A 14530-nucleotide genomic window follows, 5' to 3' on the forward strand; every position below is an offset into this window, starting at 1 on the left:
AGATTATTGTATACTGATCTGGCTATACACTAGAGGTATATAGATGATTGTATACTGATCTGGATATACACTAGAGGTATATAGATTATTATATACTGATCTGGCTATACACTAGAGGTATATAGATGATTGTATACTGATCTGGCTATACACTAGAGGTATATAGATTATTGTATACTGATCTGGCTATACGCTAGAGGTATATAGATTATTGTATACTGATCTGGCTATACACTAGAGGTATATAGATTATTGTATACTGATCTGGCTATACACTAGAGGTATATAGATTATTATATACTGATCTGGCTATACACTAGAGGTATATAGATTATTATATACTGATCTGGCTATACACTAGAGGTATATAGATTATTGTATACTGATCTGGGTATACACTAGAGGTATATAGATGATTGTATACTGATCTGGCTATACACTAGAGGTATATAGATTATTGTATACTGATCTGGCTATACACTAGAGGTATATAGATGATTGTATACTGATCTGGCTATACACTAGAGGTATATAGATGATTGTATACTGATCTGGCTATACACTAGAGGTATATAGATGATTGTATACTGATCTGGGTATACACTAGAGGTATATAGATTATTGTATACTGATCTGGCTATACACTAGAGGTATATAGATGATTGTATACTGATCTGGATATACACTAGAGGTATATAGATTATTATATACTGATCTGGCTATACACTAGAGGTATATAGATTATTATATACTGATCTGGCTATACACTAGAGGTATATAGATTATTGTATACTGATCTGGGTATACACTAGAGGTATATAGATGATTGTATACTGATCTGGCTATACACTAGAGGTATATAGATTATTGTATACTGATCTGGCTATACACTAGAGGTATATAGATGATTGTATACTGATCTGGCTATACACTAGAGGTATATAGATTATTGTATACTGATCTGGCTATACACTAGAGGTATATAGATGATTGTATACTGATCTGGGTATACACTAGAGGTATATAGATTATTGTATACTGATCTGGCTATACACTAGAGGTATATAGATGATTGTATACTGATCTGGATATACACTAGAGGTACATACACTCCTCAACTTTGAGATTTCAGCACCTTGAAGGACAAACCATAAGGTCCTACATATGGAGGAATCAGCCGGGGTTGGTCTACAATTGCTGACACTTTGAGGCCTGTAGGCCGAGGTGTCAGCGCTGGGCAATGTTGTGCGTCCTGGTGATTGGGAGAACAATGGCAGACTGGAATGGAGACAAGAGGAGTGCGGAGGAGAACCTGTGCACGGACAGATCATGTGATTGGAGGAATGGCACGTAGCGATCCATTCTGTACTACAAGTGAAAATGGACGTCACATCCCAAACCTTGGACATCAAACAGTGTCCACACAAACCAGAAGGAGTTGACACGACATTGGCCCATGAGCCAGACGTCCAGCTACAGGACGTTACCAAGCTTAAAGGCTATCATGGTGCACAGCAAAATGGCGATAGAGGCTGGAATGGAGGTCTGTCCTCTTCAGCGAGGAGCGCCGCATTCATCTAATACGCAATGGTAGCCAGAGATTGGCCTGGAGACCACGTGGGCAACACCATGAAAAGGCCTTCACAAGGGAACGTCACCCTTGTCCTACATCTGGTATAAGGGATGGTAGCTGGACCCTCTAGTCTTCTCAGGACACTAACAGCTCAACATTGCGTTGGTGGAACCAGTGGTGCGACTATTTCCCCAAAGTGACCCAAAATGTTTTTTTCCGACCAGGTCACATATTGTTCGTATTACCATGAGCAGCTTGTGTGCAGTAAACATGTTACCATGGTCTACAGCATCTCCGGATTTGCCTAAGTGCATTCAGCCTGCCATGACATCCCTCGGACCACATGTGGCGCTCTTCCCATCCTGGGATCTCCAGAACTCCATGACTTTCCTTCTTGGTGCTGTAATTTCAATGTTGAGGCGTATAGAGGGTCACATATACACTGGATATGGAGGTATATAAGTGATGATGGACAGAGCTGGATATGAGGGTATATAGTGCACACATATGTGTTAGTAGTAGGTCAGTAGCATACAGGTAATATACTGTATGTTCTGGAGCTTTGACACAGTAATAAATACATACACATGTTCAGATGTGTAACATATAACCAGAAGATACACAGAAACATGTGTGATGTGTACATATGTGCTAGGGTCTATACACATAGCCAGTAGATGTACATATATGTTACATATATCCAGCAAATACACAAGTATGTTCTGGGTCTGTGATACAGCAGTTGATGCACATGTATGTTCCAGTAGGTGCACAACCATGTTCTTACTCTGGTATATATATTATCAGGAAATGCACATGTATGTTCTGGGCCTATGACTTAGATGCACATGTATTTTCTAGATCCATGACACAGCAGTAGATGTACTCATATGTTCTGAGCTAACAGAAGTACATGTACATGTATGTTCTTGGTCCATTGTATATAATTTAGTAAACGCACATGTATGTTCTAGGTCTATGATAGAGCGATTGATGCACATGATGATAACACAGCAGTAGATCTGGTTGTACACCTATGTTTTTGGTCTGTTAAATATTATAACCTGTAAATATACACGTATGTTGTGGGTCTATGACAAAGCAATAGATGCATATGTATGTTCTAAGACCAAGACAAAGCACTACATGTACACATATGTTCAAGGTCTGTAACCCAGCAGTAGCTTCACACGTATGTTCTCAGTCTATGACCCAGCAGTATCTGCACACGTATGTTCTCGTTCTCTGAACCAGCAGTAGCTGCACACGTATGTTCTTGTCCTGTGACCAAGCAATAGCTGCACATGTATGTTCTTGTCCTGTGACCCAGCAGTAGCTGCACACGTATGTTCTCGGTCTATGACCCAGCAGTAGTTGCACACGTGTGTTCCTGTCCTTTGACCCAGTTGTAGCTGCACATGTATGTTCTTGTCCTGTGACCCAGCAGTAGCTGCACACGTATGTTCTCGTTCTCTGAACCAGCAGTAGCTGCACACGTATGTTCTTGTCCTGTGACCCAGTTGTAGCTGCACATGTATGTTCTTGTCCTGTGACCCAGCAGTAGCTGCACACGTATGTTCTCGGTCTATGACCCAGCAGTAGTTGCACACGTATGTTCCTGTCCTTTGACCCAGCAGTAGCTGCACACGTATGTTCCTGTCCTTTGACCCAGCAGTAGCTGCACACGTATGTTCTCGGTCTATGACCCAGCAGTAGTTGCACACGTATGTTCTTGTCCTGTGACCCAGCAGTAGCTGCACACGTATGTTCTCTATCTATGACCCAGCAGTAGTTGCACACGTATGTTCTTGTCCTGTGACCCAGTTGTAGCTGCACACGTATGTTCTTGTCCTGTGACCCAGTTGTAGCTGCACACGTTTGTTCTTGTCCTGTGACCCAGCAGTAGCTGCACACGTATGTTCTTGTCCTGTAACCAAGCAATAGCTGCACACGTATGCTCTTGGTCTATGACCCAGCAGTAGCTGCACATGTATGTTCTTGTCCTGTGACCAAGCAGTAGCTGCCACGTATGTTCTCAGTCTATGACCCAGCAGTAGCTGCACACGTATGTTCTTGTCCTGTGACCAAGCAATAGCTGCACACGTATGCTCTTGGTCTATGACCCAGCAGTAGCTGCACATGTATGTTCTTGTCCTGTGACCAAGCAGTAGCTGCCACGTATGTTCTCAGTCTATGACCCAGCAGTAGTTGCACACGTATGTTCTCAGTCTATGACCCAGCAGTAGTTGCACACGTATGTTCTTGTCCTGTGACCCAGCAGTAGCTGCACACGTATGTTCTTGTCCTGTGACCCAGCAGTAGCTGCACACGTATGTTCTTGTCCTGTGACCCAGCAGTAGCTGCACACGTATGTTCTTGTCCTGTGACCCAGCAGTAGCTGCACACGTATGTTCTTGTCCTGTGACCCAGCAGTAGCTGCACACGTATGTTCTTGTCCTGTGACCCAGCAGTAGCTGCACACGTATGTTCTTGTCCTGTGACCCAGCAGTAGCTGCACACGTATGTTCTTGTCCTGTGACCCAGCAGTAGCTGCACACGTATGTTCTTGTCCTGTGACCCAGCAGTAGCTGCACACGTATGTTCTTGTCCTGTGACCCAGCAGTAGCTGCACACGTATGTTCTTGTCCTGTGACCCAGCAGTGGCAGTGGAGGGCACATCTGCAGACACACACCTCTCCATCTTCCCGTCCGCTCCCCCTCCCGTCTGCAGATCTCTCTGCTGTTTCCTTTTCCCTCCGCTCGCCCTCAGAATATCCTTGTCATCTCTCTCTGTCCGTCCCTCGCTCTCCCCTCCAGATTTCTTCCTCCCATCCCCTGATCTCCCCATCATCCTTCTCTCTCTGCACCTGATCACCTTCCTGCCGTCTCCTGCACCTTTGCAGCGTCCTCCCCTCCTCGCCCGGCTCCTTCTCTCCTCGCCTCCATTCATCTTTGTCTGTACCCCCCTCTTCTATGCTTACATTACACCCTTCTCTCTCCTTACCCCCATCTTGTCCTTTCACCACCTTCTACACAAAATCCTCCCTCCCCTCGGTCTTTTTCATCCATAATGTCCCTCCTAATCTGCCTTTGATCAGCGAATCCCATCCCCCTCCCTCCAGCTGTGATACTCGCACTCACCTGGACGAGGTCACCTACCCACCACCACCACCGCCATGTTTAGACGAACCAAGAGGTAATGTGGTTGAGGGTGTGGGTGAGGGGGGGTGAGATGTCCTCTAGTCTGGATGACATTATGTCATCAATGTCTTTGTGCGGAAGTGTCTGTAGAGTCAGGTGCGGAGGTGATGCAGCAGAGCCGAGCTATAGGGGACATAGATGAGCTGTGTATGGGACCTCAGATCTGCGGGTCGTATATTGGACTAATATAGCAGAGGGGGGGGGGATTTGCTTACATTATATACACAGGTAGATACTGTATGATGTATAGCAGATGACTCCATAGCTATAGCATTATTACAACTCCAAAGTGGCCATAGTCTATGGGGCCGGACCTCTTAGCTACGATCCATTGAGATATATCAGATATGTGTTATGGTTCTCCTGATATCAGTCATCATAAAATGTCTTGGAGTGAAACACGCTGCGTCTATGGCCAGTTTAATAGGTGGTCATGTGATCAGATGGACATATACAGTGGTCCCACATAAGGTCCAGCACAGGGAAAGCCTATGGGCTTGAGGATCTTGTATGATATATACAGTCTGAGTATTGCAGCCTGAATGTCATGTATTATTCATAGCTGTCTGTCTGCGGTTGTGTGTGCGCCTGTCATATACTACATGTATGTAGGAGTCTAAGCATGTCCGGGGTCTCCCTTGGGGTGCCGCGCCGTGACTCCTATCTGCCAGCTGAGCTGTCTCGTCTCAGATTCCAGACTGTGTGTCTGCGCTCATCTCCCGGCACTCGCTGTCACTCACATGTGTCTCCAGGCCTTTGTTCTTCTGCTCATAGTTACTGTATATAATATACACCCGTATAAATATCTGCAAATATTGTATATAATGTATAGGAGACATATACACCCGTATAAATATCTGTGAATATTGTATATAATGTACAAGAGAAATATATAACCGTACACATGACTGCAAATACTGTATATAATGTACCGGAGACATATACACCCGTATATCTGTGAATATATTATATAATGTATAGGAGACATATACACCCGTATAAATATCTGTGAATATTGTATATAATGTACAAGAGAAATATATAACCGTACACATGACTGCAAATACTGTATATAATGTACCGGAGACATATACACCCGTATATCTGTGAATATATTATATAATGTATAGGAGACATATACAGCCGTATAAATATCTGTGAATATTGTATATAATGTACCGGAGAAATATACACCCGTATACATATCTGTGAATATTGTATATAATGTACAGGAGAAATATACAGCCGTATAAATATCTGCGAATATTGTATATAATGTACAGGAGAAATATACAGCCGTATACATATCTGCGAATATTGTATATAATGTATAGGAGACATATACAGCCGTATAAATATCTGCGACTATTGTATATAATGTATAGGAGATATATACAGCCGTATAAATATCTGCGAATATTGTATATAATGTATAGGAGACATATACAGCCGTATAAATATCTGCGAATATTGTATATAATGTATAGGAGATATATACAGCCGTATAAATATCTGCGAATATTGTATATAATGTATAGGAAACATATACACCCGTATACATATCTGTGAATATTGTATATAATGTATAGGAGACATATACACCTGTATACATATCTGTGAATATTGTATATAATGTATAGGAGACATATACAGCCGTATAAATCTCTGCAAATACTGTATATAATGTACAGGAGAAATATACAACCAGGCATCTCAATGCAAATACTGTATATAATGTACAGGCGATATATACCATACATATACATCTCTGTTCTCTTATGTAGTTGCAGAAGCAGCAACAGGAAAAGTTTAATCCTGACAAGCAGCAGTTCGCCTACTCTCCCCCGACCGCACTCCCCTCTGCCCGGGCACATAGGTAAGTGGTCACAAAATAGGGTATATCTCATCATAGCCACCATGCTGGTATAACCTGGGTATCTGCAGGAATATATACATGAATTAGAATCCATTACTTTCCTATATACTGTACATCAGTGAGATCTCAGGTTTGCCTGCTCCATAGTTGGCAGACACAGTTATGATCAGACATGATGGCCATATCTATAACCGTATGTCTCCTCTGATTCCAGGGGGAAGCCCTATGGACAGTCCTCGAAATTTTTCCCCCAGTGCAGCTGCTCACTTCTCATTTGCATCTTCACGCAGGTAATCGGGGTTTACAGTAGACTATTATTGGAGACTTGGCTGATGTAGTAAGGGGTTGGCTACTTTTGAATTGTGGTATTATATACCACTAGATAGCTGACGGTGCGCTGGTATGTGCTCTGGGGCGGAAGATATTGGTGCCGTTAGTTTTGACACCGATATCTCTTCACTGTCAGAAGGGTGGGCCTTACAACATAGCATCATTGCAGGGCAGTAAGGAAGCCCCCCGACTCTTCAATAGCCTTATATTGTCATAAGATCATTCCTTACCACCCAGCGATGTAAGGCCTGCCTCTTCTGACAGTGGAAAGATATCAGTGCCGAAACTAACAGCACCGATATCTCTTCACTGTCAGAAGGGCAGACCTTACAACCTAGCATCATTGCTGGGCAGTAAGGAAGCCCCCTGACAGTATTCTTCAATAGCCTTATATTGTCATAAGATCGTTCCTTACCACCCAGTGGCCTGCCACTTCTGACAGTGGAAGGATATCAGTGCCGAAACTAACAGCACCGATATCTCTGGCAGCGGGGTGAATACCGGGAAAGCTGAGTGCGCTGAATTCAGCCAGACCTGATCACTACAAGACCTGCAGAATCAAGAAATCTCTGAAATAGAAGCTGTCTGACAACATGAAGTAGGCTAAAAGATCCCAAAAAAACAATACATGATGCCCCAATCTGAAGAAATTCAAGAACAGATGAGAAACAAAGTCATTGACAACTGTCAGTCTGGAAAGGGTTACAAAGTCATTGCTAAAGGCAACATGGAGCCATGGCGAATCTTCTAAGGAGTGGCCGACCTACAAAAATTACTCCAAAAGTGCATCAACTCCTCGTCCAGGAGGTCACAAAAGAACCCAGAACTACAGGCCGCACTTGCCTCACTCAAGGTCAGTGTTCATGATCCAGGGGCACATATGGTATCCACAAGAGAGAGCCAAAACCCACGGCTGACCCAAAAACATCTGTATAATCCTCAAGAATTTCAGGAAAATATTCTGTCAACTGACGAGACAATAATGGAACTTTTTGGAAGGTGCGTCCTGTTACACGGGGAGGTAAACTAACACGACATCTCAGAGAAAAACATTGTGCCGACAGTCCAACATGGTGGTCACGCGATGGCGTAGTCACTCTGGCTATCTTTGATATTGAAATTTGTTTGATCATCTGAAAAATGGAAGTATTACAAAAAAAAGCAAAAACAAAAGAAATCTGTAAGGGGGCAGATATTATTTCACAGCACTGTATGTAGTCTTAAACACAATGACACTTGGGTACTATATTGGTAACACACATTTGGGGTCCTACGTTGATGGTACAATGACACAACAGTGACATACTATTACTTGGGGTTGTAGAATGAAGGCATGCTTCAATGGTATCCTGAGACTTCATGTACTACATGGATGACGTACTGACTAATGGGCTGCCCATGACATACTGACACTTGGTGTATTATATGGATGACATACTGACACTCAGGGTACCATATGGATGACATACTGACACTTGGTATACTATATACTATATGGATGACATACTGACACTTGGTATACTATATACTATATCTATGACATACTGACACTTGGTATACTATATGGATGATATACTGACACTTGGTGTACTATATGGATGACATACTGACACTTGGTATACTATATGGATGACATACTGACACTTGGTATACTATATGGATGACATACTGACACTCAGGGTACCATATCGATGACATACTGACACTTGGTATACTATATCTATGACATACTGACACTTGGTATACTATATCTATGACATACTGACACTTGGTATACTATATCTATGACATACTGACACTTGGTATACTATATCTATGACATACTGACACTTGGTATACTATATGGATGACATACTGACACTTGGTGTACTATATGGATGACATACTGACACTTGGTATACTATATGGATGACATACTGACACTTGGTGTACTATATGGATGACATACTGACACTTGGTATTCTATATGGATGACATACTGACACTTGGTATACTATATCTATGACATACTGACACTTGGTATACTATATGGATGACATACTGACACTTGGTATACTATATGGATGACATACTGACACTTGGTATACTATATCTATGACATACTGACACTTGGTGTACTATATGGATGACATACTGACACTTGGTGTACTATATGGATGACATACTGACACTTGGTATACTATATGGATGACATACTGACACTTGGTATACTATATGGATGACATACTGTCACTTGGGATACTATATCTATGACATACTGACACTTGGTATACTATATGGATGACATACTGACACTTGGTGTACTATATGGATGACATACTGACACTTGGTATACTATATGGATGACATACTGACACTTGGTATACTATATGGATGACATACTGACACTTGGTATACTATATCTATGACATACTGACACTTGGTATACTATATGGATGACATACTGACACTTGGTATACTATATGGATGACATACTGACACTTGGTGTACTATATGGATGACATACTGACACTTGGTATACTATATCTATGACATACTGACACTTGGTATACTATATGGATGACATACTGACACTTGGTATACTATATGGATGACATACTGACACTCAGGGTACCATATCAATGACATACTGACACTCAGGGTACCATATCGATGACATACTGACACTTGGTATACTATATGGATGACATACTGACACTTGGTATACTATATCGATGACATACTGACACTCAGGGTACCATATCGATGACATACTGACACTTGGTATACTATATGGATGACATACTGACACTTGGTATACTATATGGATGACATACTGACACTTGGTGTACTATATGGATGACATACTGACACTTGGTATACTATATGGATGACATACTGACACTTGGTATACTATATGGATGACATACTGACACTTGGTATACTATATCTATGACATACTGACACTTGGTATACTATATGGATGACATACTGACACTTGGTATACTATATGGATGACATACTGACACTTGGTGTACTATATGGATGACATACTGACACTTGGTATACTATATCTATGACATACTGACACTTGGTATACTATATGGATGACATACTGACACTTGGTGTACTATATGGATGACATACTGACACTTGGTATACTATATGGATGACATACTGACACTTGGTATACTATATGGATGACATACTGACACTCAGGGTACCATATCAATGACATACTGACACTCAGGGTACCATATCGATGACATACTGACACTTGGTATACTATATGGATGACATACTGACACTTGGTATACTATATCGATGACATACTGACACTCAGGGTACCATATCGATGACATACTGACACTTGGTATACTATATGGATGACATACTGACACTTGGTATACTATATGGATGACATACTGACACTCAGGGTACCATATCGATGACATACTGACACTTGGTATACTATATGGATGACATACTGACACTTGGTATACTATATCGATGACATACTGACACTCAGGGTACCATATCGATGACATACTGACACTTGGTATACTATATGGATGACATACTGACACTTGGTATACTATATGGATGACATACTGACACTTGGTATACTATATGGATGACATACTGACACTTGGTATACTATATGGATGACATACTGACACTTGGTATACTATATGGATGACATACTGACACTTGGTGTACTATATGGATGACATACTGACACTCAGGGTACCATATCGATGACATACTGACACTTGGTATACTATATGGATGACATACTGACACTTGGTGTACTATATGGATGACATACTGACACTTGGTATACTATATGGATGACATACTGACACTCAGGGTACCATATCGATGACATACTGACACTTGGTATACTATATGGATGACATACTGACACTTGGTATACTATATGGATGACATACTGACACTCAGGGTACCATATCGATGACATACTGACACTTGGTGTACTATATGGATGACATACTGACACTTGGTGTACTATATGGATGACATACTGACACTTGGTATACTATATGGATGACATACTGACACTTGGTATACTATATGGATGACATACTGACACTCAGGGTACCATATCAATGACATACTGACACTTGGTATACTACATGGATTACATACTGACACTTGGAATCCCTACGTTCCTATTCCCTACATTACCTTCACAGGAGCTCCCATAAGAGGACTCCATATAATGACACAATGTCACTCGGGGGCTCCATGGGATCCCCGGGACAGTAGTCTACTAATACTGTACTGTAGTTTATTGGTGTTTTGTATGCTTTCAGCAGGACAGATGGCCGCCGCTGGTCTCTTGCTTCACTTCCATCATCTGGATATGGGACAAATACTCCAAGCTCCACTGTATCGGTGAGTTGGGCTGAGCCTTTGACGATTTCATAACTTTCACCAGACTTGAAGGTTTTGGCATAAAATGGAGTTTAGGGCATCTTACTCATTGGTCTTGAAGTTCATGGTGACCACTTCCCTCTAGGATATGATGGCCTCTTAGATGTGATATAATCTTACCAGAGTCCTCGCCACCATAGTTCGTACATATTAAGGAGGACATGTATGATAGGTGTCATATAGACTGGGTGAACTATGACAGCCATAGGTTGTGTTGAATGACATCGGCATCAGTTATGCCTATTTTCCACTTTTTTGATTTTTCCCTTGATCCTCTGCTCCTTCTCATTCAGCCATATCTTCCCTGTATACAGTCACCTTCTGTTTTCCCTCTATAACCCACGTTCTTCTTTATTTTCCTCGTCCTGTCCCGCTGTCTCTTCCTTGCAGTCCTCTTCCTCTTCTCAGGAACGCCTTCACCAGCTACCATTCCAGCCCACCTTGGACGAGCTCCACTTCCTATCCAAGCATTTCGGCAGTACAGAGAGTATCCCTGATGATGACGGAGGTCGTAGGTCACCTGCCGTCAGGCCACGATCTCGAAGTTTAAGGTCAGTCAGCTTCCTGGTTATATGGTACTCAGTATTGGTCCATCTCCTTTTATTATTCCGACATGTTAGTAACCACGGTATTATTTTAGTCAATGTTCTGTCTGTAGGCTTTGAATTTAGTGAGGGGGCAGAAAGAAAACTGGTGCCATTCCCTATTAATTGGGTGATCCAAACTTTTTTTGATAGAGCTGCCATTAGTAGCTAAGATGGTTTATGGATTTATGGTAACACCCTTGGGATCGAGGGTGATGAAAAAGGTTACTCCTTAGCTCTGGAAATGAGGGCAGACAAGAGATTACTATTATCATAATCTCTAGTCTAAGACCGAGGACAGGTTAATGTATACATCTCTGATGGTGTGTGGTGCAGAAGAGGTTTATATTAGTATCTAGGGTGGTCTGGAGAAGAGAAAAGGTTCATATTAGTATTGAGGGTGGTCTAGTGCAGTGAAGAGGTTCACATTAATATCCAGGGTGATTTAGGGCAGTGAAGAGGTTCATATTAGTATCTAGGGTGGTCTAAAGCAGTAAATTTCCCCAATGTGGGACTATTAAAGGATTATCTTATCTTATCTTAAAGAGGTTAATATTAGTATCTAGGGTGGGCTAGGGCAGTGAAGAGGTTCATATTTGTATCTAAGGTTGTCTTGGGCAGTAAAGATGCTCATATTAATATATAGGGTGGCCTGGGGCAGTGAAGAGGTTCATATTCGTGTCTAAGATGGTCTTGGACAGTGGCTACGTTCATATTAGTATCTAGGGTGGCCCAGAGCAGTGAAGATGTTCATATCAGTATCTAGGGTGGACTAGGACAATGGAGATGTTCATATTAGTATCTAAGGTGGTCTTGGTAAGTAAAGATGTTCATATTAGTATCTAGGGTGGCCCAGGGCAGTGAAGCGGTTCATATTAGTATCTAGGATAGGCTAGGGCAATGAAGAGTTCCATATTTGTATCTAAGGTGGTCTTGTACAGTAAAGATGTTCATATTAGTATCTAGGATGGTGTAGGACAGGAAAGAGGTTCATATTCATATCTAAGGTGGTCTTAGGCAGTAAAGATGTTCATACTACTATCTGGGGTGGACTGGGGCAGTGAAAATGTTATTGCCAGTATCCCTGGTGGATAATGATATTCCTAGTGCACTGTAGGAATTAATGGCCCTAATTCTATTGGCCTATAAAGTTAGTGACAAGATGCATGACGGCATCACTGGTTGTCTAGGGCAGAGAAGGGCTAATATCCATATCCTTGGTGGCAGGAAAATGCTACATATTTGGGGTCTATGTCATTTAGATGAGTGCAGTGAGGTGATAGAGAGAACTAAGTAGCTGTGGCTACACAGTTCTCCCTATGACAACGTGGAGTTCTTTATAAGTGATTTACCCAATCTTTAAAGGGAGACCTCAAGGAGTGTCCCGGAGCAGGGAAAGTTTTAGACTGGCTCTCTGTAGTGAAAATGGAACAATTGTCACCAACGATGACGGAAGTAATAGGATTGCATTATAGATATCATGGATCTCACGGATGTGATAAGTAGAAAGCACTAGTCTATAGGCAGAACATATCGGCCATGTAGGGCCTACCAGGCAATGGATTAGGGTGTATTTACTGACTATGAATGAACACTGACTATACTGTATAGTCCAAGATATTGGACCAGGATAGGAGGATTTGCAGCAATGCCATGTGCTATATACTGCAGTGACAGCTCTGTTCTCTATCCTCAGCCCCGGCCGATCACCTTCCTCTTACGACAATGAAATTGTGATGATGAACCATGTGTATAAAGAAAGGTTCCCCAAGGTACGGAGATCTGGAAAATACGTTCTTACAGTTGTGATCTTCTTAGGGGATGTTCACACTACCATCATCCAATACATTAAAAGTAGTAGATTGATGGACACAGACAGCTGATGATGGATGAGAGCAATGGACATTACTAACGGTAGTGTGAACCCACCCTTACTCCTTACCGAAGATCGTCTCTTTCATCATATAGTAAATACATTTTACCTACCTAGGCCACAGTAAAGAGCATCATGTTTGTTCATTCCAGGCCACAGCTCAGATGGAGGACCGTCTCCGAGTGTTTATCTCCAACTTCTCCCCTGAAAATGTCTTGCCTTTGGCCGACGGCGTCCTTAACTTTATCCACCACCAAATCGTAGAGCTTGCGAGAGACTGCCTGACACGGAGCACGGAGGGAATGATCACCAGTACTTACTTCTATCAGCTGCAGGATAACCTGGACAAGCTGCTGCAGGATGTAAGATGCTGGGGGAGAATAAGAGACTGGGAACAATGGCGGGAACTCTGATGATTATGGGGTTAATGTTAAAGGGATCTTCAACCTTTAGTGATCAGCATGGAGGTTTATGGAAACAGATGCGTGGCTGTTTTATATGATCCAGTATAATGTACTGTGTGTATCTTTTAGAACATTCCGCCTGCCTGCAGTCACCACTTGGGGGCGCTAAATGTATACTATTTAGACATTGTATTCAATAGCAGAGCAGAAATCACTCCTTAGGAGTAACGATAGATTGGTAAGGAATAGACA

The 14530-nt window shown here is 42.0% G+C and overlaps 1 protein-coding gene across 2 annotated transcripts in view; it reads left to right on the top strand.

The window, feature by feature from the left end:
• The window catches only part of MAST1 (microtubule associated serine/threonine kinase 1), an 86049-nt gene that overhangs the window by 40595 nt on the left and 30924 nt on the right, over window positions 1-14530 (top strand). Inside the window, exons 3-8 of one of the 2 annotated variants that reach the window (XM_075272534.1) lie at window positions 6559-6650; window positions 6865-6940; window positions 11297-11378; window positions 11808-11968; window positions 13698-13773; window positions 14027-14236. In XM_075272534.1, the coding sequence (XP_075128635.1) occupies window positions 6559-6650; window positions 6865-6940; window positions 11297-11378; window positions 11808-11968; window positions 13698-13773; window positions 14027-14236 (697 nt within the window). The remainder of the gene's footprint in view (window positions 1-6558; window positions 6651-6864; window positions 6941-11296; window positions 11379-11807; window positions 11969-13697; window positions 13774-14026; window positions 14237-14530) is intronic. The other variant, XM_075272535.1, reaches the window with a different exon arrangement.

The sequence above is a fragment of the Leptodactylus fuscus genome, chromosome 5, assembly GCF_031893055.1.
Source record: "Leptodactylus fuscus isolate aLepFus1 chromosome 5, aLepFus1.hap2, whole genome shotgun sequence".
Lineage (NCBI taxonomy): Eukaryota > Metazoa > Chordata > Amphibia > Anura > Leptodactylidae > Leptodactylus > Leptodactylus fuscus.